The following is a 27197-nucleotide window of genomic DNA, read 5'->3' as shown; positions in this document are numbered from 1 at the left end:
CAGAATGCCCAGTATGCAGTGTCACTGTTGTGGGTTTTTTCCTCTGGGGTAAGTTGGAGTCTGGAGGAAGCACAGACAGCTCTTCTGTCCCTAATGTCAGCATCTTAATGATGGCAGGTGCTTGGTGTACTCAGGGTGGGGAGTGTGAAATTGTGGGATGTTTAGAGGCCTTTGCAAAGGGGGAGTTGGTTGTGTATGTACAGTTCTGATGTGCAGATATGCTGGTATTTGGTGTTACACGCAGTAATGCAAAGACAGCAGGGCATTTGAAAAGATTAGAGGAATRCAGGAATAAAGCATGGCCACATGCAGGGGTCAGCCCTGAGGAAAGTGTGAGTTGTACAGGTTTGCACATTTGTTTTATATAGTGATGGTGCAGTATGGTGTGAGTCACCATTCCTGGTAGTTTTCAAAAAATGTGAATATGGCACTTAAGGACATGCTTTAATGGTGAATTTGAATGGACTTGATCATTGTAAAGGTGKTTTTTTTTTTTCCAACCGGAACAATTCTATGATGCTGTGATAACTCTATCTTTAACTGAGTAACTTTAGCTGATGAAGAGAGTGCGATATGTGCTTTATGCTTTGTGGAGGTAGATCAATGTAGAGTGTTGGATCACTGTAGTGGAGGTGAGGTTAKAGAGCACAGCTGTTTGAGATAAACTGTAAATGTAGAGATGGTGAGGCACACGGGACTGTGCCACGGTGAGCTGTGCCTGGCAGGATYAGGAATGCTGTGCGGAGCAGGTGCAGCGAGCTCTGGGTGCTGTGTTGAGTTGTRGAGCTGTGGAAGGTTCTCAAGAGGAAAGCAGAGTGTGGAGGGCTGTGTGAAGCAGGCACGGCAGGAGGGAAGGTGCACTGAGAGGGCTGAGTGCAGGGTGAGGGGAAACTGTGCCAGGACAGGGGCACGGGGCAGGGCTGGAATTGAGGGTGAGGGGCAGCTGTGCCAGGACAGGGGCACGGGGCAGGACTGGAATTCAGGGTGCAGGGAAGCTGTGCCAGGACAGGGGCACGGGGCAGGGCTGGAATTGAGGGTGCGGGGCAGCTGTGCCGGGACAGGGGCACGGGGCAGGGCTGGAATTCAGGGTGCGGGGCAGCTGTGCCGGGACAGGGGCATAGAGCAGGGCTGGAATTGAGGGTGCAGGGAAGCTGTGCCAGGACAGGGGCACGGGGCAGGGCTGGAATTCAGGGTGCGGGGCAGCTGTGCCGGGACAGGACAGCTGTGCCGGGGCGGAGGCACAGCTCAGCGCTGCAGCCGGGCGGCAGAGGCGGGATGGGGTAGGTGTGCCGGGCTGGGGAAGGGGCGGGCAGCGCCGGGCCGGGCCGTGCCGGGCTGGGGAAGGGGCGGGCAGCACTAAGCCATCCCGTGCGGTGACAGAGGCGGCGGCAGCGCTGGGCAGGCTCCGGGCGAAGGCAGGAGCGAAGTTCAGCAGCGCCGGAGGGGCCGTGCAGAGCCGAGCCGAGCCGAGCCGCGCCGGGGGGACCATGCCGTCCTACACYGTCACGGTGGCCACGGGCACCCAGTGGTTCGCGGGCACCGACGACTACGTGTACCTGACCCTGCTGGGCACGGCTCGCTGCAGCGAGAGGCACCTCCTGGACAAGCCCTTCTACAACGACTTCGAGCGCGGCGCGGTGAGTCCCGGGCAGCGCCCGCASCACCCGCKCCTTTCCCCGCCGCCGCGCCCCGGCCGAACCGCGATGCTCGGGATGGTGCAGCATCAGCGGCACTCGCCCGCTCCCTGTCCGGCACTCCGAGGGGCTGGGCTGGRCTGGGCWGGGCTTTTTTTAAACTCGTATCCGTGTGCTGGTGCTCCGGAGCGGGACACTGGGACTGAGGTACCCACTGCCCTTCCCGGCCGCCCGTCGGCTGCATCCCTGTCTTAGGGCTTACTCCTGACTGTGGTCTGATGGTTCTGGCTTACAGTGGCTTTTCAGATCTCCCCATACTTTCTTTATAAATAGTAAAAGAAAAATGTGTTTCGTGTTGATATTTAGGGTCAGTATTTACTAATAGTCAGAGCCTTATTATTTCCAAGGAATTAAAGAAATAAGAGCACCCAGAGGGAATTACAATGCCTGACAAAAGGAATGTGCAGGGCAACTTCAACAACAGCTGAAAACCAGTGTGAACGCATTAAGTGTGAGAATGAAGTTGTGGCTATCAGCTGTGCTTTTCTTCCTACCCTGGATTTCTGCTGTGCTCTGTCCTCTCTGTGGTCCTATCACGGTATTTGGACCATCCAAATATAGTCACTTATACGCTGAACACTGGTTTAGAACAACATTTATTTATTTGCTTATTGCCCACTCTTGAAATAATAGACCTTTTTTACCCCTCGTTTCCAAAATGTGTATTTTACTTGGGAGCCAAATTCATAATTTCTAGAAGGTCTAGTGAGACATAAGCAACTTTGAAAGTTTTCAAGAAGTGTTCATGAGTTTGGAAGTCAGACCTATCACCTAGGCTGCAAAAGGGGGTTTCAGGTGGCTCTGGTGGACAGCCTAGAACTCTCTGAGCATCTAACTAGATCCTGTCACAGGGAGCAAATGCCACGATGGGAGCATTCAGTATCTGCCCAGCAGCAACTGGTGAGCTGCTGTGGGACCGGGTCCAGCAGGAGCASAGGTGCATCCACCAGGTGAGGGAGAAACAAACAGGGTTTTGTGGACTTTACTAGCAACAAATACAGTCAGTTTTTCAGCATGTATTTATTGTGGGCAACGAGAATAACTCTGTGTTCCATAAAGTGTCTGCCTCATTGGACACTTGCAGTACAATGTACTAATTTTTGGGTTTGTGGATGTTTTCTTGGGGAATGAAGCAGGTTTCTGCAGGCACCTGTCTAGGATACACTGTGCCCAAAACACTGTGAGTCTTAATAATATGTTGTGCAAGGAAAAAAAGGAAAGGGAAGAAAAAAGAAAAATACCAATACACAGAACCAAAAAACTAAAACTGAAGCAGGCCAGAAGGCTTTGAGTTTGGTTGGTCTGCAAAATGTAGCAATTGTTGTCACAGTTCTGACTTTAGTGTTTCTTTCAATATTATATCTATACTTTTTTCTGCAAAGCAATTCAATTGTTATTGTGTTTTCAAAACAAATGTCACTTTCTAGTGAATGACCAGAATTTTGCAGTACTATTTTGTAAGGGTTTGTCTAATTTCCAGGTTATTTTTCCTAGATGTTGTGCCTGGATCTGTAGTTCCACTATCCTCAGAATGTCTTCATTTGCATTATGGCAAATTGTGTMTATTACTAGATGTGATAGAGGAGGACATGGGCCAGGTCTGAGTAGGAGATTTGCATGGCAAATGTTGACTGGGGAAAAAGTATGTGGAAAAGCCTGAAGGGATTTGCACAATGGTAGCTCAGTTCTAGTTTTTCTGACTCACTTCAARCACTGGACACAGGCAATGTTGACAGTCATAGTTTCTTTTCTTTGTGTAGTGTCTTTCGAGTAAATTCTTCTGGTGTTGTGTGATTTCAAAGTTTTATGGTGTCCCCCAGTTCTCTCTTTCCTTCCTGTTCCCCTTTCATCTGCTTTTTGCTTTTGTTGAAATAAATGCACTCACATGTATTTCCAGAAAGGAAATATAGTTCTTTCCATTTAGAGCTTTGTGCTTATAGGAGTCCCATACATTTTGGAATGTAAGAGTAGTCAGCAGGAATCTCTCCTCAAACAGGAAAAACACAAGTTTTGTATGAGATTAAATTGTTTGAACAGGATGGTACAGAAGTTTAGACAGTCCAACAGTCTTTATTAATTCTGTTCTCTCACTCTCAACTCAAACTGTATAAAAGCTCCCAACATCTCTGGCTCATTGTGCAGCCCCCCTGGTGTTTACCAAGGGACCTCCTGCAATAAAATTGATAGAAACCTTGAGCAGCCAAGTGTCAGTTCTTACCTGGACCTTGTACATTTTCTATAATCTGACACACTTTGAATGCATTAGCAAAATTGTTATCTGAGGTGAGCCATTGCTGGCTTGGAGGCAACAGAAGCTGTGTGAGGTACCAGGAGAGAGCCCTTCCCTTCAGAACTGCCATCAGAATTGGAACAGTGATGGTCAGAAAAGGATTAAAAGCCTCCAGGAATATTATAGTTCATTGCATGTCCTTTTTGAATTGCATCAAGAGTAACTACTTTAGGGCTCTTGTAATATTGGCAAGTAGATTATTACCAGAAGAATGAGTTTCTTCTAAAGGCTGGCTGTCAGCGTGACATTTCCATCACCTCTTTGAGTCTGATTCCTAGTGCTCTTTAACTTAAATCTCACAKGTACATATATCTAGGTGTGACATTGTACTGAAATTTCTTTGTACCTCTGAGACTTGCAAACRTAAAATATATAATTGTCCAAATCTTAGCTATACAAACATAAAATGTACCATTGTCCTTATTTTAAAAAGGGAGAACTGAAGAAGACCAGGAAGCAAAAGACAAAGGGCATTTAGGTGATCTGGATACTGTCCTTAGTCTGAAGCACACATAACTAACACACCAAGGTCTTTAAATTCCTAGTCCAATGTTTTAATCTTATAATCATCTTTCCAGTACAGTTGCATGAGTAGATGTGCTCCAACAGCACCTCCTTCAGCTATTGCTAGGAGAGCAGTGAAYGGTTTCATGGCCTCCATGTTTTTCTCAGACTTGCAAACATTTCAAGGAGTGATACCATTTTTAGGTTGCATACAAAAATGTTTCTCCATTTCTGGTGTATTTTGCGTCTTTCTGTTGCRCTGCAGTTCAATAATAGAACTTCCTTTTTTCACCCACAAGAAGCTGGAAAGCCATATCAGGTAAGACCAGGTATGCCTTGTAGTGCTGGTGGTGCTTCCTGCACGTGCAGTGGATCACTGGCTGATTCTGCTCTGCAGGTTGACTCCTATGATGTGACTGTGGAAGAAGACCTTGGAGAAATTCAGCTGATAAAAATTGAGAAACGGAAATACTGGTACCAGGATGACTGGTACCTCAAGTACATCACTGTTAAAACACCGGTGGGTGACTATTTGGAGTTCCCATGTTACCGCTGGATTACGGATGAAAAGGAGATTGTSCTTCGAGATGGAAGAGGTGAGAGCCATAAGAAACCAGATTTCCTGCAGAACACCTGGAATTCTTCCATCTTTCCTTCCCATTTCTCCATGTACCTCCCAATTTTCTCTCATCTGAAGGCTCACTGCCAGTTCCCTGCKGCATCCTAGAGAGCGGATCCTTTCCCTGCTGAACTGGGAATACTKTCTGAGCAGCTTGTTGGGCTAGGCWCTGGCACTTGGGTTGGATATTTTGGGAAGCACATACAAGGAAGAGTCCTAATGCTGGCTTGTTACACTGGTCTTGAATTTGAAGGCTGGTCCTAATGCCAAAATTTTACTATTCCACATCCCCGTTGCTGGAAGCCCTTTTGCTCTAATTAGGATTAACGTTCCCTGCTTATTTCATGCTAAGCTCCTAAGTRGCCCATGATTAAATGCCTGTAAATTGTCTTGTTTTCATGAGAGTGAAGTAAAATCCCAAAGCAGGCTGCTCAGCAGGTGCAAACTGAAACTGCAGCTTACTTTTCATTCATTCCCTTTGCATGCTGTCAAGTCAGGACAAGGCAGGATGATGGATAGTAGTGTTGCAAGTAATGGCGACCAACTAAAAAAAACATTTTAAGTGTCTCTGACAGCTACTTGCTGTGACATTTGTCACTGGTTTTTGCTTGTTCCCCTCTCTGCTACCTGGGACAGGTTGGCTACTGTGTTGCTCTGCAGCATGAGTGCCTGGAAACAGCTGAAATGAGTGTGAGGTGGTAGGAAAGGAATGTTTATATTCCCCTTAAATTTTTGGCTACTCCAGGCCGGGGCATTTTGTGTTTGAAGTCTTTTGCCCTATAATGACAACGTGTCACTTTATTTTTGGTCTTTCCCATTTTCATAATTTGATTTATAACAGCTRTAACATTTCCATGGAAGGCAGCTTTGTGTGGCTTTCAGAACATGGTGAGGTGAAGATAAGAACAAGTGAAACTCTGGTGATAATTTGGGCACAACCACCTGGAAACCATTAGTCATACATGTTATCAGCTCCATTCCCCCTGATATTTCCAACCCCAGCCCCAAACAGTTTTTCTCATGAAACTCCTGCTGATTTTATCTACCTTCACATTTGCGTATGTAAAGTGAGTCTCATACGCTGTCCTCTCTGATCACTGAGGAAGTCTTTGTGTTACTTAACATTATATTGAATTCATGGTCAGAAGTGCAAAAAGTCTGGAACTGAAACCTCATTATTTTTTCTTTCTGTTCTCATGACTGGAAGATGTGATTATCGCCCCAAGCTAACAGAGCATTGCTCAAGGAGAGAGGCTCAGAGATGTTTTCTGGACATGTGTCTTAGCAGAGAAGATGAGTTGGAATAATGTAGTGRTTTCTCTTATTGATAGAAATTCCCCTAGGTACAGAATTGTAAAATTAATTACAGTGGCTCTCTTCAGACCATGTAACACCAGATACATACAGCGAGTGTCTACATTAGAAATCCAGATTTTATATACAGTTGAGACAGATGTTCCTAGCTTGACCTATTTGCCCCTTGGAAACACCAAGTTAGGAGCTTATYTTCTTCCAAAGATTTTCTAAGGACCTACCCAAAAGTACCAAATTCAATCACGTAAGCATTTTCCACAGAAACTGCAAAGGTGTAGATCAGAAGTTTGAAGGTTTGAAAGCTTTGCTGTCCTTCTCAACACCCGGGCAGTGACAGGCAGAGGAACCTCACAACCCTGTCTCTCTTCCCTGTGAACAGCAAAGCTCCCCCGAGATGACAAGACTCAGATTCTCAAGCAGCACAGACGCAAAGAGCTCGAGTCCCGTCAGAAAATGTACCGGTGAGTTTGCCACTGCTGTGGGTCTGTTCTCATCAGGTCAGAGTTTGGCAGAGCATACTCACATTAGCACATGGCTCAAATTACCCAGCTCTTGGATAAGAGAAAGCACAAGTTACCATGTTGGCCATATGTGATATTTACTTAGATGGAATTCACTGATGTAAAGATCATCCTGGTGCAAGTGGCGTTATGAGATACATGAACCTCAGATAAGCCTACCKGGAAAAGTGAAGTGAGAATTGGGTGATACAGCCTCTGTGTGGGCCTTTGAAGGCRTATTTAATTTCAAATTTCATTTGCCTGTTACAGGCAGTATTACAGTTTCAGTTTTGGAACATGATCTGATCATGTCAGCTTTTGCTGGAGCTTTTTGGCTGCTGCACCAGGATAGCTTTAGTTGTTTCCTGCACCAGGGTGCAGTGAAAAATCTGGCCCTGTTTGAGGGGACTGGAATGTGCCAGCACAGTTGTGATATATATAAATCTCATATATCTGTATTATACTTACATATTTCACATACATATATACACACACACATACATATTATACATATATATGTTATACTGCCATAGGCATTTTTCCTAGTCAGTGTCACAACTACCAAAAGCTCTCTTTTCTAAGAGGATACCTCCAGAAGGCATTAGGCACTGCCTTTTGCTAGAGATGTGCTTTTTCAAAATAATGAAAGTTTCTTGCACTTGTGTTTCCATATTGTGAGAGTAAGGGTCAGGTCAGGGGGTCCATTCAGAATTGATGGATGGAGACTTAGTGTATGTGYTGTTTATTTCATGTGAACAAGAAATGCTGTCCTTTACAAATTACAGGAAATAGAGCAGAGGAAAATATGGATTAAAAAGAGGTGTGACACAAARTTTTATTTACATATGCAAGAAGGAAGACAAAACCATTTGTAATTTCAGGGAAATAGCTGCTTAAAATTCARATACATATCTGATAATACACAATGCAGTCTGTGTGTGGCAGGCAATTTGGAAATACCATTGAAACAATATTCTTCACAGTTCACTTTCTTTTGAAATAAAAATGCAGCAGAGAATATGTGCCATGACCGTTAGGGTGTTGAACAGTTGAATCAAGACTCCTGGAGAGTGCCTTTTGAAGGAATCTAAATATATGCCCAAGTCATTTTGGCTGCTGTATCTCAGTTCTGCAAAACTGTTGTCCCAGGAATGAGCATGCATTGGGCAGCTGTCTCTCTCTCTCTGTCCCCTCCCCCATGACACATTTGAAGCTATGCCAGTTTCAACCAAACGTGACAAGTGTTTAGAAATATCACAGATAGTAAATCATGTGAATCTTTGTGAAGGTAGGGGGCCAAGTGGATGCCTTTCGCTGTACCTCAGGGTTCTGTAGGGKACTGGTAGGCACTGATGTGGTGTAAGTCACTTATTTTGGCCCAAGTGCATCTGCCACCAATTTTCTTTATAGCAGCGAGTCCCCGAAGCAGTGCAGGTAAAGGAAAGACACAGCTGAWAAGGTGATATGGTTAATCAAACATCTCTATTTTCTCAGCTGGAAGGAGTGGCATCCAGGCTTCCCCCTGAGCATTGATGCCCATTCTCACAGTGCACTGCCTCGTGACATCCAGTTTGACAACGAGAAGGGAATTGACTTCATCCTGAACTACACAAAAGCGTAAGTGTTTGTGGGACTTCAGGAGTTTTGCAGAATATCTTTTGGAGCAGGGTAAGGATCTGATCACCTTTTAGGTTTTGTTGAATCTCAAAATTGGATTATTTCCTCCAAGCTGGATCAGCAGCCAGTCAAAGAAGGAAAGTAGGAATTGTGTGGATTTTTACTCTATTTTACTTTTTAGTTATCACTATTTAAGGTTTTCACACTGGTAACTGACTGAGCCTCTGCATTYTTGTTAGCCATGGTTTTGGCTGCAGACAGATGGAGGAGACACTGGTGAAAAKCATCAGCACAAGGACTGCAGGCACCTGAGACCTTGAGATTTTGACTTGGTTCTCAGCATTGCCCCCTGGAGATACTTTCCTCCTCTAACTGTTGGCAATAATTAAACCTTTTGGTCACATACACAAAGAAGATGGTTATCAATGCACCCTTGACATCCTGCTGGAGAAAAGCTGTTCTGAGCAGCTCATCAGTCATCCACATCTGAGTGTAATCTGCTTGGGGCAGCCAAGTCACTGTTCACCCACCTGCACGTGCCATGTCATTGAGAAAAACATTGGATGAGCCTGAATAACCAATCCTGGAGAGCTCTGGAATGGCACAGGGTCAGTGAGGCAGATGGGTCCCCTCTGACCTGTGAGGCTCCTCCTGTGCTGTCGCAAATGCCCAGGTCGTATCACACTGGCTTAGATGGGCCACCATACTGTCAGGTGCTGGAATGGTCTGACATGAGACAAGACTGCTCCTTACATGTCAGAGCATTCTGGGTATTTTATTTATTCATTTATGCAGCTGGATTTCACTACCAACACAGAGGTAGATCAGCACGGTGTTAGCCAGTGCAAAACAGCTGTTCCCCAGCTCATACAGAGGAGCTGAGCAATGCAGGAGCAGCAGCATCTGAATGCCAGAGATGAGAGATTTGCTGTTAGGAGCCATAAGCAGTTTGGAGGCTGCATTCCCCTTCTGGCAGTCCCATCCTGCCAGGATGTGAGGGGTTGTCAGAGGTCCTGAGTCACAGCCAAGTGAAACTTGGAAGCGATTCAGCAGAGTGCAGGGACATCTATCTTTGTCATGGACTGTCAGGGGCCCTCCCTGTGAAATAGGAACCTGAAACTGTATTACAGAGCCAGCATTCTAGATAACTGCTATGACACAAAAGAGGTTTTTCCAAGGAATAGCAATGCTTCTTGTCTGGCACATTTGGCTGAAAAATCTAGACCTATGCTTTTGGCTGAGTAAACAGTGAAAATCTTTGGTGATGAGTTTGATAGCCCTTAGCTACCCTGATATACTTTGGGAGTTTGGGACAACTGTTTGCAGGAATGGAGTGGAGAAACATGGGGAAAGGCATGGGGTCTGCATTCAGTTTGAGTGCAGCAGGGAGGAAGACAGGGAGGTGTGTCTGGAAATCTAAAAGCAGATGTAGAGTTGCAAAGTGYAGCAGTGGTCAAGGAGCTCATTTACGGAAATATGTGAGAACTGTGWGAGTTATATGTGACACAGGAAGTAGTGGAACAGGCGAGGGGAACGCCCTTTTTCTTGGGACATGCAAAAATGAACTTAGAAAGAGGGAGATATGTCTCAGATATTATTTATGCTGTTGCAAGGTTGGATCTTTAGATGCCATKGACAGTGGATAACTCTAAATTTACAGGATTAGTTGTGTGTAGGTGGAGATAACCGCAAGATGTCTGGTGCTGATGTGACCTGTGCTATCTAGCAAATGGAAACTCTCAACCTGGGTTCTGTGCCAGAAATGTAGCTTGTGGAGCTATTTTGAACCAGTGTTGCACTTGGCCAGATAAGCTCTACAAGCAACTCTGACTTCTTTCCTTGCCTTGGTTTCTAGTATGTGCMAGAGACTTCCAAGAAGTGCTTGATTCCTTGGGGAAAATAGATTTTTACTTCCTAAGAGCTTTGGAAGTTTTTTCCMAATACAGGAAATAATAAGAACTTCCTCTTTTTGGAAGTAATCTTTGAAACATCTGAGAACGGGTGTGTGCCTGGGTTTGTGACAGATCCCAGGTGCTGTGCCTGCTGCTTGGTTTGATGAGTAGCCTCAGGCAGGGAGAGCATCTCGGGCAGGAGAGGAGCAGGACATATCAGCCTGCATGTCAAATGATTTCTAATCTTAGAGCAGTTCTGAAGGARGGCAGAAGCACTACAGGATTTTGGTGGAAACTCTCAATGAATCAGTCTTAAGTAACTTTTCTCAAGCTATGGAATTATGTTTTTTAAAATAATTTAACCTCCCAGTGATGGTCATGCTGCCTCCTGAAGGGCATCTGTGATTCAGGTACCTGGTCCCTATCCACAAAGTTCTGCCCAGCAGTTGCCCTTGCTTTGATCCTTTACAATGATTCTGTGTCTCTGTCAGGTGTGAAGTGACCTCTGGAGAGGTCATTTCCTGTTGTAGCCTGGACAGTTGTGTGAGTTTTGGTTCCCAAGATTCCTCCAGACACCCGTGCAGCAGCTGCAGCCCATTCTGTGTGACCCCACCTGGGCTCAGAGCAGAAGCAGCTCCTCTGCCTTATGGCCATGCTGCTCTGGACCCTCCTTCCAGATCACCACTGCCTGTTTCTCCAGGCTTTTGGGCCTCTCCAGCCCGTTCTAATCCAGTCTTTTTTATAAGTTTGCTGATTATAAATCCATCCTTCTAGGAKTCTCCTCAAATTCTTTTTGCAAGGATTTCCTGTAACACTGTGACTTTTTGTTAGTTTGTCATCTGTGCTGCACATCTTTTTGTKCTGTGTGTGATTATATTTGTGCACTTGAAGTGTTAGTGAGAAGCCAGCTTTCTTTTCCAAATTCATTATTTGCTTTCTAGTCAAGRTAAATGATTTCTATCTAATACAACAGTTTTGCATTTTTGTAATAATTTAGAACTCGTCATCTCATATGAAGGGAAGTTGTTTGTGCTGTAGGGAAAACACTTTGCTGAATTAGCAGATGAAGTCAGGCATTTCTGGCTCCCAGCCTGCTGTGTTCATGTGATGTCTGCCACCAAGAGACTTGGTTTCTGAGGTTAGATGTGAGCATCAAGTTTATCTGGCAGCTCAAGTAAATAGAAAGCTCTCAGAAACTCAGGCCTCACACTTTATTGTGACCAGTCTGGCCTTGGTCATGTAGATGCTTACAGTAGCTGTTCTTTTTTTTTAGGAATAGAGGTTGACTGATCCTGGGCTGGTTTTGTTCTGACTTCATGCACCTCTCTCAGTCTCTTTGTGTCATCATGCCCTGTCTGGATTGGTTTTAGCAGTGCTCTCAGCACTCTCAACTGATGCTAGTCACTGACAGTGTGTGAAGCACTGGTTTTTCTGACAGTTTTTATAGGTCCTAAAGCACTGCTGCCATGGGCTGCTGAGAACAGCCCAGAACTGCAAATGCAATAGCAGGAGCTGGGCCCTTGATGTGCCTTTCAACCTTGTGTGCAAAGGTACAACCTGCAAATTTAATTCTGTAGGGTGACTAATCCCACATTCCATTACCAAAAATTTGTTGTGTTTAGTCATATAAAAGTGTGGAAAATAAAAGGAATGGTACTGAGAAAGCTGGAGATTATTTTTTCACCTATGTTCTGTTTTGGTTTATTTTTAGGATGGAGAATCTTTATGTCAACCGTTTCATGCACATGTTCCAGTCCTCCTGGAGTGATTTTGCAGATTTTGAGAAGATCTTTGTCAGAATCAGCAATACAATCTCTGGTGAGTTTATCAGCATTTACTCATGTTTGCATCATGGAATGAATAATCAGTTGTCCTGGACATGTCTGATTAGGATGGAAGTGGCTGACCTTCTCTTCTTCTCTCCTTTGGCTGTCCCACTTCAACCATCTAAATACACAGAAAATCTCCAAAAGGGAAGTCTGGTAATGTTCTCTGTCAAAGGCAAGTGTGAGGGTGAGCCCCTTGCCTGTGACCCAGACCAGATGGAAGGCTGTCCCCTGATATCCCAGCTGTGCTCTCAGTTGCATTGCTGCTGAAAGTCCTGGCTTCTCAGCCCTGTAGGGACACGGGGAGGGTTCCCGTGCCTTGGTTCAGTTGTCATAAGATCTGTTTTTGTCACAGACCTGTGGCTTCTCTCAKCTGCTCCTTGAGGGCCATTTGTGTCAGGGACATGGGTCTGCTCCAGTGTTTTCAGGAGTAAATTTTCTCCTACAGGGGTTATTTTGACAGAACTCACTTCAGCTATGAAAGCCTATGCTGTTAGTCCAACAGATCTGGGGATGGGTTACAAAGAGCTGGGAATGACCTGGAAACTGTAACTTCACCTGGTCCTCACACTGCAATCCAAGGAACTGTGCTTCTTGCTGGAAATTRGTGTGAGCGAGACATGGAAAAGCTTGTGGCAATTGTCCAAAATGTCACTTGTCAAAAATGTGTCAGAATTATTTACACATATTGCATTAAATATCTTCCTGTGCTTGCCATTTCATACTCACATCCTCTTACTAGAAGACAAAAATCCCAGTCTAAGAGCATGAATTTCACTTTTGCTTTCAGGGATGTTCAGTTTCTACAGTATCTTTCATACTGTTAAAAAATTCATTCCTGTAGTATTGACATATAAAAGACAAAATGCTGCTTTTSTTTAACGCTTTTCAACAAAAATCTTGGAAGTTACTTAAAAACCCAGCAAAAAGAATTGCAGACAGTCAAGGGTTTTGAAATTCATGGTGCAATTTCTACGGAGCTGGGCTGGGGAGCTTTCAATTTGTGAGCTAACACCCATAGTTAACTTTATTTTACTGTATTATTGTGTATAATAGGTGCACAGCTAGTTTAAATTGTTTGGTATGTGACTCCTCAAACGTGTGAGAATAGGCTGTTTAGACTCTGCAAAGGAAAATGGTTTTCCTTCCTTCTTTAAGTTTAACTCTTCTTCAGGCTGCCTAAGGATCAGTTCACGAAAAAGGAGCAATTATGYATTCTTGGGTATAAACCCAAGCACACAACGTGGCAGAGGTATTAAAAAGTAATTACAGCAATTTGTTACATTTTATAAGATTACTTCCTAAAGTACTTTTACATAAGTATTAGATATGATCTACAATTAATTTAATTGATAGCATTTCCATACTCATGAGAAGTGCTTTAATTCTGTGGTATTTAAACATTTAGCATTGGTCTCAGGTCAGTGCAAATAACAATTTGCTTTTTTGGCAGAAACAGAGATAATGGATAAGGYGGTTCACAGCATTTTTCAGTCATGTGGTTTCTGTCCGAGGTGCTGAGGTATTTTTTTCTGATGCAGACTTCAGATACAATTGCAGRCTCATTAAGCAATTGACAGAGATAATGTAAATATCATTTCATATGAACTTCTTTCCACTTTATGAGAAAGCTTTTTATTGTGGGTTTTCAGACTTTTAAAAAATGATCACTGCATTCCTTTGAGGCCTGTATTTTTAATCCTTCCATCCTTTTTAGCAAAATCAATTGTTTTCTGAAAAAGTTCTGCCTTGTTTAAAAAACAGATAGTAATGGAAAACTTTACTACCTTCATTTTTCCCATGAAGACATTTCACATTAATTGAAGTGACTCCATGACATTACAAAACAGGACATTGGAACTATGGAAAATATCCAGTAGTACTACATGTGTAATGGTGAAGAGATCGAGTATCCAAAAATTGAGTTTCATTGAGATGTTAATCTGAGTTTGTATTAGCAATTGAAAAAAGAGGAAAAACAAGTCAAGCAAAACAATGAATAAGGACTTTTACTGAGTCAAAGTCCTTCTCCAAATGTCYCTCACCCAGCTCTGGCTAAGAGAAGTGCTCCAGCCACTGCTGTTCTTTGCCTACACACCTTGCTGTGTATTTCCCTTCTCCTGCATGTGCCATCTGTTTTTGAGCTTATCCCTCTGTATTGCATGTCCTCTGCGCTTGAATTTGAAGAGTGGGGTTTAAAAATACCATGGCAGACCTGAAAAAGTGGTTTGCAGATGAAGGGAGTGTTCTTCATAGAAGTGGAATATTTTATTCCTCTTTGCTTCTGTACTTGGAGAAACAAAGTATCATCCATTTAATTCTTCCCAATTTGAGAAGCAAGGATTAAATTTGCCATTTAACTTCAGTGATTTTTCTAACAATTCTGTCACCTTTTGAGTCCTTTCCTTGCTGCTTCCTGTATTCAAAAYTGCAGTGGAGTATGACAAAAAGGTGAGGGGCAAAGGGGGAATCCTGCAATGCAATGGGATATTGATGCTGCAGGCTTGTTTTTCCTTTAGAATATGTGATGCAACACTGGAAGGAAGATTTYATGTTTGGCTACCAGTTCCTGAATGGATGCAATCCTGTGCTGATCAGAAGATGCACAGAGATACCCAAGAAGCTGCCTGTGACCATGGATATGGTGGAATGCAGTCTGGAGAGGAACCTGACCCTGGATGAGGAAGTGAAGGTACAGCTCTGGGTCAGGTTGGGCTGCACATGCTCCCTCTCATGTCCTTCAATCTCCATGAGACAGGAGATTGYGGTTTGTGGAATAGTGCTTGCTGCCTCAATGGCATCATCCCTGAGCCACCATGAGCAAGGGTGGGCCAGGGGTTGTTTGTAAACACTGAGCTTAAGTCAGTCTCTGGCTGAGACTTCCAATTCCTTTAATCCAAGCGTTGCTGCTTGCACATCATTAAAACACATCATCCTTCTCTCTCTTCTGTTTTTCCTTCCACAGCAAGGAAATATTTTCATTGTGGACTATGAGCTGCTTGATGGTGTGGATGCCAATAAAACAGACCCGTGCACAGTGCAGTACTTGGCTGCACCCATCTGTCTGCTGTATAAGAATCTGCAGAAAAAAATTGTACCCATTGCAATCCAGGTAGGCTTTCTGCCAGAGGGTCGCACTGTTGGTTGTCTCATTTTAAACATGAAGGACTTGGGGTTTCATGTTCTTTTTACATCTTTCAGCTTGGTCAAAAGCCTGGACCAGACAATCCCATCTTCCTTCCTTCAGATGCCACATATGACTGGCTGCTGGCTAAAATCTGGGTCCGCTCATCYGATTTCCACATCCACCAGACAGTGACCCACCTCTTACGGACACACTTGGTGTCAGAGGTGTTCAGCATTGCTATGTTCCGGCAGCTGCCTGCCGTGCATCCCCTCTTCAAGGTTAGTTCTTGCACCAAGGGAGGAGGTGTGTGGGCTGGGGTGGTTGTCACRTCGGCTGGACAAACCAAAAGGAAGTTCTGGTGATAGTTCAGCTGAAATAGTTCAGCTGGCTGCTCTACAAGATAAGATTCAGCTAAGCCGCCATGACTTCCAAGACTTCAAACTTCACATGTGACTGCTATTGAATTCAGTGTGAGAATTTGCCTCTTTTCATTGCTTGTCCCATTTCACAGCTCTTGGTGCCACATATGCGGTTCACAATAGCCATCAACACCAAAGCCCGAGAACAGCTGATCTGTGAATGTGGCCTCTTTGACAAGGTAGGTAAATCRATTTGTGAAACTTCRCTGTTCTTGTCAGTTCATGGTTATTCATGGYTCTTTGTTGTTCTTTGTGGTTCCACATGTACATACCCTTTAATMAGCACATATTGCCTTGTTTCCTGAYCATTCTAKTAAAGGACAAATGTAAGTAATATCACCCCAGAAAACTGGCACACAGAACTGGCACCTYGTTGTTTTCTCCTTGAAAAACAGATTCACCAGCATTCTGTATCCCACCTCCTGCAAATCTCCTGTAAAACCAGTCTTGGCACAAAGGGAACATAACCTCCAACTGTTGCCATCTTGCTGTTCTTCCTGCAGGCAAATGCTACGGGTGGAGGAGGACATGTACAAATGGTGCAGAAAGCAATGAAGGATCTGACTTATGGTTCCCTCTGCTTCCCTGAGGAGATCAAAGCTAAAGGGATGGACAGCAAAGAGGATATCCCCTACTACTACTACCGGGATGATGGCATTAAAGTCTGGGAGGCTATAAAGAGGTAAAAGACCATAGTTCTAGATATTGGCTAAAAAAGTTACAGACACACAGACCTCATTTTTTTCCTGCTCACTTTGCTCTTCATCACATCTTGCAATCAATGTCTGGGCTGTTTAGTCATACAGTGTCTTTTCCATCCAATATACTTCATCTGAGGAAAATATTTAGTCAAGCACACGCTCTTGAAAGACTGTTAATTCCTGCTTTTTTTCAGTGTTGTTTTCTTGTATTCTGTATTTCAGAGGACTCTTTACAAGTATGTACTCTTCTACAGGATTTCAGAGAAATTTAGTGAGTCGGAATTTGGCCTGCAAAAAGAATTCAGTTATCATTTTTTAGCTATGCACAAGCCAAGAAAGGACTCATTTCTCTGAGCCAGCCACATGAGCTCATCAAGGTTCTTGTGGAATGAAAATGTAAGCTTGCCTTCCATGAGAGTTCTCTTTCGAAAGTCAATAAATTAGGCTTTGTTCTAATCAGTTAATACCTTTCTTAAAATGCCTTATAATTGTGAAGTCTGAGTTTATTCAGGAAGGGCAGCAGTTATGGGTAAGGAGAGGCACTGCAAGGCTGCTCGACCACACAGGCATGACTCCTTTTCAGATCTGAAGCACTGCCTCAGAATGATTTATTCTGCAGTGGCATTTAATTTAACAAATAACACATTTTTGCATAGCGCAAGTTGCTTACCAAATGTGCAGCTGTTTCTGATCCCATGACTTTTGAAAAGCATGTTCATTAAAAATCAGATCTTTTGTGTACACAAAGTAGGAGTTTTATGGTGCAAGCATAATGTTGAAAGTTCTGGATACATCTTTGTCTCCTGTGTTTTCCCTGTGTTTTGACAAGGGCTTACCTTGCAATATTTCCTGCCATTGATAGCGCTCATTTGACAGAAAAGGAAGTTGTAACTTTGCTGAGGCTGTTTTCTTCATGTAGCCTGTTTTGCGAGTCCTCCTTCCCTTTCCCAGGTTTTCTTTGTGGATTGAGATAAGCCTTTCCCATGCCAGGTAGCACTCAGTCAGCTCAGTCTAGTTTGACTCTTTGTGGGTGTTAATCTCACTGCAGGGTGATGCTGCACTGACTCCAGCTGGGCTGAGAGCTGTGAATCATTTGGTTTACAAAAGGTGTGGGCAGTACCTGTATGAGATCCTGACCCACAGACCCCTGGTCCTGCGTGCGTCTGCTCCCCAGGAATCTCCTGCACTCTGCAGGGATATCAGTCTTCRCTCTTTTGATGAAATAATTTCTATCCCCAGCAGAACTTCACGTGTGGGAGATGGCCTAGACATAAGGAAGCTGATAAGGTTGTTCCTATAGAAACAGTGAGTGTCACATGGCAAATTTGTAAACTCCCCTAGTACACAGCTTCCTATTTCTGATCTAACTGTAGATAGATACCTCAGCCCAAAGATACTTCAGCCCAAAGGGTCTCACCCACACTGCATCTACCAAYTCATATTTGTATGGAAGAGCATCTAAAATACTGCCATTTTGTAAGAAAATGATGCCCTTCCCATATCACCTGGCACCTGTGCCAAATGCTTGGAGACAGAGCTTGTGCAGAGCAGCTTTCCCTCTGCGTGTTGCAGAATTTTTGTTTTCTTTTAACTTCCTCTGGAAGCTAACTTGAACTTTTGGTSTTTATGCAGTGGTTTGTCTGCCTCAATGAGAACTCCTGACTGGCTAATAAGAACCAAATAAATAGATCTGTAAAAATCTCCAAATAGCAATAAATTTATAAAATTTATAAATTTATATTTTGTTAAGGGATAAATCTCTATGGAATAACAATTCTTAATCCCATCAGTCAGCTTTTACTATCAAGTGTTTCACCCTATGGGTTGTTGTCAAAATGTTTAGCAAGCGATTATAGGTACCTGCAGAGTTAACAGAATATCCCAGCACAGCTCCATGAACCAGCCATTTAGTCATGGAAATCTTCAGAAAACCACAATTACCTCTTCTCACTGCTTTCAAAACTACTTCTTGTATCTTAGTGTTTTAAGAGCCATTCTTTCAGAGGTGAGCTAGCCTGGGAAGCTTTCATAGAAAGAGGGCTCTTGAGAAGAGGAACTGAACAGGAAGATGCTGTAAACAGTGGCATAAGAAATAGCTCTAGACCCAGAAGTTTCCTGGGCCACTTTAATGTTTCACGAGAAGTATGTCCATTGGGAGAGGTCAGCTATTGGAATGGCATTCCAGAGCACCTTTGGAGTGTCCCACAYACGTGGATCGGAACTGGAATCACAGTTTGGGTACCCTGCTGCCCAAACAGAGTGGGAGCCACGTGGATATGCAAGAGGGAGGCTGYATGGAGTGAGGAAAGGATGCAGATGTGATGACAGAGGTGTGTGGAGGAGCCAACCCTCAAATAAGAGAATAGAGTGCACAGGATTGTTCAGGTGTTGCAGTGTGGTCCCRGATCTTTTTGTTGAGGGGAGATGCTGCAGTCCCAAATGATTCAAAGTTGTCTCTGTTCATTCCCACTGCTTGTAGGAAGGAGATAGGAGCATGTTGAGACCTTCTCTTGCCCTCCTCTCTTTTCCCATGCAGCATCTGCAATGCCAGAAGATCATCTGGAATGGCAGACTTGCTTTCCCCTTTTCATTTTGTTTTGTTTGTTCCTGCCTGCAGTTTTGCGGAGGATGTGATTCACATCTACTACGAGAGCGACGAGGTGGTGTGTGAGGATGTGGAGCTYCAGGCCTTTGTCAAAGACATTTATGTCTATGGGATGAGGGGTGTGAAAGCCTCAGGTAAGGTGTGACGGCCCAGCCAGCTCTGCAGATTGTCCAGTCCCTGCTGACCACAGTGCTGAGCGCACAGCACAGGTTTCTATCCCTTTGTGCCCTCTCTGCTCCTGGCCTGAAGATGCTCAGGTTTATGTGTGTGACCCTGGACCAGGCCATCCCTCAGGAGAAAACTCCTTCCTTTGACACAGWCTCTCATAATCAACTTGGGCAGCTCGAGTCACCTCTCTGCACTGGGGACAAGTCCTTTGATTTTGTCTGCTCATGATTTTAGCATTCGGGGGTGTCCGTGTGTGTTGGAGTCACCAGGCAGATGGACAGAAATCAAGGAGCAGTGAGACCCCCTTGAATCCTCTCCTCCAAACCTTGCACTAAATAAGAATATGTAAGAACCACCCCAGAAGAATATTGCTGCATTTCACATTTGTTCAGCATCTGTGTCATCACTGAGCTGTTCTGCTCTCTTCAGGAAAAGATACTCTAATTAATTTCCAAGAAATATTTTCCTTTCCTCTGTCTCTTCTCATTGCCTATCTTCTTGCAAACTGTCACTTTCCAATGGGAGCTCTCACTGGTAGCATGGTTCAATTTGCCCACCTGAGTTAATGCTCCCCCTCTTTCTCTAAACATGTTGCTTTTCTCTTCTACTCACTTTTTTTTTTTTTTCTTTTTTTTCCCAAGCAGATTTTCAGGAACTTATAGAAGTGTCTGGGGATTGTTCCTGCTGTCTGGGCTGATTTACATCTGGCAACCCCTGCTGTCCAGTGACCCAGGGCAGAAGGCTCTGGTGTTGTATGCACACATTTCAGTGCCAGATGTCCAGGCAAAACTGGGATGTTTCCAGTCATTCCTGGTGTTTGCTGTGKATAACAGACTTCAGGGCTCTATCTGCCTGGACAAGCAAAGGCTCACTTTTGTTTGTCTACTTATCCCTTAGCAAAACTTAGAAGTTTTCCTCCTGGTAGGAACTTCATGCTTGAACTTCTCAATACCTCAAGTGCTGAGCCTTTCCCAGATCCCAGCTGGGCTGGGGTGCTGCAAGCACCACTGGTGGGAGAACTGCCACTACAGACAGGAAACACATCAGGCTTGCAGCGTCTCTGTCTGCACTGCTGCCCCTCCAAAGGGCTGTGTCATGGAGCAGGGAGACTTGGCTGGGTCTGTAAAGAATGGGGGGAGGCTAAATGAGGGAGGCAATGGCACCTCGGACTGCCCCTCCAGTCTCTGTTTCTTCCCTGCATGGCTGCTGTGGCTGGGAGAATGCCAAACTCTTTTACAGATGAGCACAGTGTCCTTAGAATAGCAGGACACAGGAGGGGATGGTGCATCCTCTCCTGTCTGGGCTTGGTGGATGGCCAGAGGCACCATGTGCCTCTTTCCTCTCTCAGGCTGAGCTCACATCTGCATCAGATGGTGGTGGAGGTAGGAAGGGTGGCACAGGCAGCCCAGGCAGGAGCAGCTCTTGCTGCAGCGTGCTGACAGCTCTGTAGGGTGCTGGGAGCTGTGGTCACGCTGGGCTGGGACAGGGAGTGCAGCACAGGGCTGTGATATAGTGAGGAGAGGAGAGACACAGGCCTGGAGTTGCTTTGGTTGCAAAATATTTCCCTAGTCCGTGACTATTCAATTTTTTCTTTATATAATCGGTTTGATTATTCTCCTTCAAAGACAGCTTAATGCAACTATTTCTGTTCCTCATTCTGTTGTTTCTCTTTCAGAAGTTCTCATTTCCTCACTTCCCATTTCAGCAAATAAGCTCTCCCTGCACTCTTTCTCGCAATGCCCTTGATTGCTGAACCTCAAACCTTTATAAACAMAAGCACGTGGTCGCTTCCTCCTTGGCATGAACCTTCCCTGCTTGCTCTGCAGACTGAAGGCAAATGGAGCATCTGAGGCCCTGCCCTGTGGAATGTGGGAGTTCCTTGCTGCAGGRTAGGTAGGGCAGGGACACTGTTTTTTAAAGCATAATTTTACTTTGTGTTTCCCTTATGGAGCACCACTTTGCAAACAGTGGTGATGCCTCACAAACTTGTGTGAGGCAAAGCTGTTTTTACAGCTGCACAGCCAAGGCACAGAGAGGCTGAGGAGCTCCTGTTAGACCACACAGCAGGATTCAGAGAATGCCCTGCTCTTCAGTGGCTGCTGCACAGCCCTCTAACCCATGTCTTTTGATTACTGGTGGGCAGCAGGGTTACTTCATTGCTGGGTTAAACTTTTCTTCTCCCTCATTTAGGGTTCCCTAAGATGATCAGGACCCGAGAGACACTAGCAGAATATCTCACAGTGATAATATTCACCACATCGGCTCAACATGCAGCTGTGAATTTTGGTCAGGTAGGAATTCGTGGKAAGACTGTTCCTTTTTTTGGGCAGGGAGGTACATCCACCAGGGCAAGGTCTGAGGAGTATTTTTTAGTAGATGTACAGAAWTACATTCCTATTTCTGGTCAAAATAACTGGCATCTTGGAGCTTCCTCTGGGATGTTTGATGTGTCAGATACTGATAACCTGTGCTATCTCTGCCTGCCTTGACTGACATATATCTGCCCTGGAACTATAGTAACAACCTGCCTTTCAAATGCTGTTTCTTTCAACATCAAGGCATTTTGGAAAGCAGACTTATCAGGCAGAAGCRAATCACTTTGTCAGTGACAGAGCTTTTTCAGTCACTGGAACAGGMTCCCCTGGGAAGTGGTCACAGTTCCAAGCCTGTCAGAGTTCAAGGAGCATTTGGATGATGCTCTWAGTCTGATGATTTAGTTTTAGGTAGTTCTGCARGGAGCAGGGGGCTGGACTAGATGAYCCTTATAGGYCCCTTCCAACTTGAGATATTCTATGGTTTATGAGCCTTTTTTTTTATTTTGCATRATTCTAGCTTCAGGCATAGATGGTCTCTRAGMTATGATCTCAGAGATAAGCAGAGAGACCATCTTTCTCATGATGGTTACTCCCAAATTCCCTACATCACTTTCCATGCTGACCCTCCTGTCCACCCCTGCAGCTCAGGAGCCTGGAGAAGGTCTGGAACCAGGTGTCTGTGAACCCACACCATTGCTGTGACATGTCCATGACCAGGGACCTCTGCAACCATTCCCTTCTGACCTGTCTTTGCAGCTGATTGAGACACTCCCAGTGCCCCCCTAAGAAAATCCTGTCTGTTCAAGTATCACTAAGAAACCAACTCTTAATTTGGCTTTCAGAGGATATGCAGCCCACCAGTAAAAGGGTCTTCAGCCATGGGACAAAAGGGCAGAGTGGGCTGAGGGAAGGAGGGGGTGGCTGGACACTGGAGAGAACACACTGAGCACAGGGTGAGCGTGGCAGGCAGCTGGAACAGCAGGAGCATGGCACTTCTCCTCAGGCAGAGCAGGGGTGCATGTGAAGGTGATGAAAAAGTGCTTGGGAAAGAAAGAGTTTCACTAAATGCAGCATCTCAGATGGCGGCAAAACTCACATCATATCTGAGTCAAAACGAGACATCCGCATCTCACTGCGCTGAAGCGGCCAGAAGGGATTACGAGGTTCCAGTCTGCTGCTCACCATGGCCATATCTGCATGCCATATTCCATATTTCCCCATGAACCAGCATGYTTTATCTCTCTTAGGATCTGACCACACAGCCATGCACTGTGGGCAATGTTCTTGGAGGAAWTTTTGCAGAAAAGAGAATCTGGAGTAAAGGGGATGGCCTCAGATTATCAGAAGAGACTTTTTGTTTAATAAAATATTTAAGGCCTTAGCCAGTCTGGTGAATTTGGGCTGTGTGGCACATACCTGTGGTTAGCAGAATGAATGTTCCCATTTAGATTACCCATCTCTCTCTCTCTTGTGAGTTCCTGAGCAAAGCAATAGGGACTTCCTTGCCACCTCCAGTCCTTCTCTAGAGCATCCCCTTGTCCTTAATATCTTCTCTTTCTGATAGGCTCATATCACAGAAGCAATCTCCCTGTTGGCAAGCCCCTGTATTCTTTGCTGTGTTCCTGGACACCAGCCCCAGTTTCAGTGTCTCTCTTGTTCTCTTGTGCAGTATGACTGGTGTTCCTGGATCCCCAACGCCCCACCAACAATGCGCTGCCCTCCTCCAACAGCCAAGGGGACAGTCACCATCGAGCAAATTGTGGAGACTCTGCCAGACAGGGGRCGTTCTTGTTGGCACCTTGGAGCTGTCTGGGCCTTGAGCCAATTCCAGGACAAAGAAGTGAGTCAAGCTCCCTGCTCTGGGTGCGGGAGATGTGAGACCACGAGGCCATGGCACAGGCTCATGGGGCTGTGGTGCTGCCCTGTGCTTGCCTTGGCTGTTTTCACCTCTCTGTGGAGATGTGTCAGTGCTGTGGGTTTGCTCGTGTTCTGCCAGATGCAAGGCAGCTCTGAGTAAGAGGTTGTATTTTTACTCAGAGGCTGCCTCAGCCATTATCAAAGTTCCTAAGCCTGAACATGGCATTGCTGAATAAGGATGCTGGTGTGGCAGGCAGAGGGCCCTGGGTTTTCTCCATTCCTTCCCCCAGGGCTGGGGAAGAAGCTATGGCAGCTCTGTGTCCCCACGTCCTGTTCCTTTGGAAACATGGAAYATATTTGCCATTTGCTCTACAGCCATGGCTTGTGCCTGGCAGTGAGGAGCGAAAGCAAAACCAGCCTACAAAAAGCTTTGCAGGCATGGTCTGTAGTGATTTCTCTCATGTGAAATGAGGTTGTAGGTACTTGGTGGCTTTACCCATGGGCTCTCTCTAGAGAAAGTGCTTTGAAATCCTTAAATAGAAGATGATGGAGAGAGGGTGCTTTAAATTCAGTTTCCCTATAAGCAATGCTAGCAGAGAAGCTTGTACTATGGGAATTAGTTCCCAAACTTCCCAAAGCAATACCAGTGTGCATATTGGCAGTGCACTTTTCAGAGCACCCTTAGAGTCCAAGCTGACTAAAGCAACTGTCATACTGAACTCTGAAGGACAGTTTTAAGTCAACAGAATCTTCCACTGTCACTGATTGAAGTAGTCATCTTCCTTTTAAATYTCTGGCTGTGAATTCCCCTCTTGTGCTATCCTTTTCTCTAGCAGCCCAAATGTTTGTGTGGTCATGCAGAGATCTGGCATAAGCAGCTGATCTGACTGACCTGGCCAGAATAAAAGTGCTTGGTTTTCAGTGGATAAGCTCCCTCAAGGAGGTGCCCTATAGACACCTGAACCATCCCTACAGAAAGATGCAGGGATGGAAAGAAGCAGCCAACAATAGAGGGAAGGTGCAGGCTAGCTTAAATATTGATAATACTMTTTTAAGAGTAGAATTTGTGAGGTGAGGCTCTGGTGGTGTTCACATAAAGTTGAAACAGAATTGCCTTTGCTTTCTCAAAGCAATTTCTTGGTGTTTTTCAATTAGCTRTTTCTAGGCATGTACCCAGATGAACACTTCGTGGAGAAGCCAGTGAAAGAGGCAATGGCAAAATTCCGCAAGAATTTGGATGAGATTGTCAGCAGCATCAGCGAGCGCAACAAGAACAAAAAGCTTCCTTACTACTACCTGTCCCCAGACCGCATCCCCAACAGCGTTGCTGTTTGAGCACGTGGCCAGCAGAGTTTGGAGGCCTGTAAAGCCAATCATGTCTTTCTGTTACACATGCTTCTTCAACTGGCTTTTCAGAAACGGATAAGAAACCAACCCTCTCCTTCAGAGCTGGCCCAAGTCTCTTTGAACCTTCAGAATAAATTTGGTCATGACTGATTTTGCAAACAAAGTCTAACTGACAGCCCTCTAGGTCAAATTTGTCACAAATTTATTTTTCCAGGATTTTTAAACTAATCTTAGACTTCAATATACATGTTTCTGTTATCTTTCCTTCTCCTTGTCAAAACAATGTAATCACAGATTCACTTACTCACTGAATGGAAATAGTATCATGAGCAATAAGCAAGTCAYGTTTTAAAATCCTTCCTGTTTTTAATAGGTGCCACTGTTGGCATAGGAAAAGATAATCTTTAAAGTTTATGTATTGCTTTGAATCKGATTAATGTCATTACCACTGTGAATAGTGTCATCAGGATCAAGGTAGAAGCAGGACATTTCTTAACATATCTGATGGGGTTTTATCACTTTCTTACCCAGTTTGTGTGAAATGAGTTCTCACAGGAGATGAAAATTTTGTACCTRCATAAGCCTACATATTTTCTGCATCAAACTAGGAAGGTTTGTTTTGGCCTCTGCCAGCAGAGCTTGATGTCACATATAGGGACAAACTTAAGAGAATGGGAATAAGTACAGACTTAAAACAGAATTTATGTTTTTTGCTGAGGCTGATGGGGTTCGTGGACAGTTTCATCTGTTTTGTGGGGAATGAAGAGGCTACTTTGTATAATGGAAAAATTTGTGGAGAAGGCTTCATTGACAGCTTCTAAGAGGAACCCTTAGAATTTGCCAGTTAAGGATAACTGGCTGTGTTCCAACTTAGCTACAAACCACCGAGTTTTGTCTGTTTCACTTAGGGATGTTCAGGTTCAAGCACTTTGGCATTGGTTAAAGTTGAGAAAGTCCCTGAGAAAAGCAAACTTGAGGTTTGTGAAACTGAAGAGTTGTGGTTTTGTTGATTAGAATTTAGGTTTATTTTTTCTGAGAATTTGTTCAGTGTACAAAATCCACCAGCCTGCAGAGTGTTTTCTCAATAGATAAAGAAGTTTCTTGTGCTAATAAAAAAACCCTGAACATCTAGCTTTTATTTCATAATTCAGCATCTACTGCTGTATGTCTCAAAAACCTTGTAGGAATAAACACGACGTGCTGTGTAGAGAAATGAAGTAGTTATTTCTATCTTTCACGTGTGATTTGGAAAAGAGTGCTAAAATATACATACTTTCACATGAAACAGGTGTGGAAACTCATTTTAGACCATTTACAACAGAGTGATTCCTGTTTTTCCCCCCAGCCAAAGGCTTTGAGAAAAGCATGGAAGGTAAGACCATTTCCTGCTCTTGAGGTAGCACATTTACAATTTGTKCATCTTCTTCTTACTGAAGCCCATGAGAAGTGATGAGTGCAGGAGCAGAGTCAAACATTGTAAAACAACATGGAATAGGACCAAGGAATCAGACACAACCACCTGTGAGCTCATCCCCTTGAAAACAGAAAAGTACAACTTAAATGCCAAAGGCAACAAGTTGATGCAATATATCCAGCRTGCCAACTCTAACTTTTGTATTTTGCCTGTGTACAAGGAATGTGCTCTTACTTCAGCTTCCCTGTGATAATGATTTGCATATTCAAGTGTCTGTTTAGAAAACAAAATATGGGAAGAGACTGATGGATGTTGTCTTGCATCTGTGCCCTCTGCTGTAGCCTGTGGACGCGGGATACAAGTACAGTTGATGGGAAGTTTGGGGAGTGGAATGTGCAGCTTTGAAAACTGGGATCAGCATCTGATTCAACTGCAGGAGAGGTTGTGGAAAGAGGTAAAGAGTTTAAAAGTACCCAAAGGAAGCAGATACTTGCAAATAATAAAGTGCTTACTTTTCCAGGGAGTCTGGGTGTACATGTTGCTGTCCCAACCTCAGCTCCCTTTTCAACTTGTTTTCATGCATCAGAAAGTCATTCTTCTGTGCATGAGCCCTATGTTCCTCCCCCACATCTTTAGCCATGACTTTCACAGAGGGATCTCCTAAGGCACYAAGGTACAGTACCCATGTGCAGGATCCCTCCAAGGTTGAAATGGAAGTATCAGCCCTCTCTGAAGTCTCGTGTACTCAGCTTTGTGATAGATGCTGGAGCTTGGKGGGCACCAGCCCAGCTCTGAGAGGGTTTGACAGCCAGTAGCTCATATAAAAAATGGATGAATGTTGCTGCTGGCCAGTCCAAGGGAATGTGGTCTGACTGCAACTCGAGTTTCTTTGCTGTCCTTTCCAATTGCAGTGATTCTCAGCTGGCAGGAAGATTGAGCTAGGAGATACCAGCTTCAGGAAGCCCTGCAACATATCTGAACCCACTTT

At 44.5% G+C, this 27197-nt stretch overlaps 1 protein-coding gene across 1 annotated transcript; it reads left to right on the top strand.

Moving 5' to 3' along the window:
- The first annotated feature begins 1348 nt into the window (after positions 1-1348).
- On the top strand, positions 1349-26079 carry ALOX5 (arachidonate 5-lipoxygenase). Its single transcript, XM_057375154.1, has 14 exons — positions 1349-1637; positions 4886-5084; positions 6801-6882; positions 8416-8538; positions 12142-12248; positions 14776-14948; positions 15222-15368; positions 15458-15661; positions 15895-15981; positions 16306-16484; positions 19121-19242; positions 21467-21567; positions 23261-23431; positions 24604-26079. Exons 1-14 carry the CDS (start codon positions 1488-1490, stop codon positions 24781-24783), a joined length of 2025 nt encoding a protein of 674 aa, XP_057231137.1. The 5' UTR covers positions 1349-1487; the 3' UTR covers positions 24784-26079.
- Positions 26080-27197: the final 1118 nt, after the last annotated feature.

The sequence above is a fragment of the Malurus melanocephalus genome, unplaced genomic scaffold (assembly GCF_030028575.1).
Source record: "Malurus melanocephalus ecotype Western Australia unplaced genomic scaffold, MMel_1.1 scaffold_240, whole genome shotgun sequence".
In the NCBI taxonomy this organism is placed as follows: Eukaryota; Metazoa; Chordata; class Aves; order Passeriformes; family Maluridae; genus Malurus; species Malurus melanocephalus.
The sequence above is the reverse complement of the archived record's forward strand: the minus strand, read 5'-3'. Positions and strand labels throughout refer to the sequence as shown.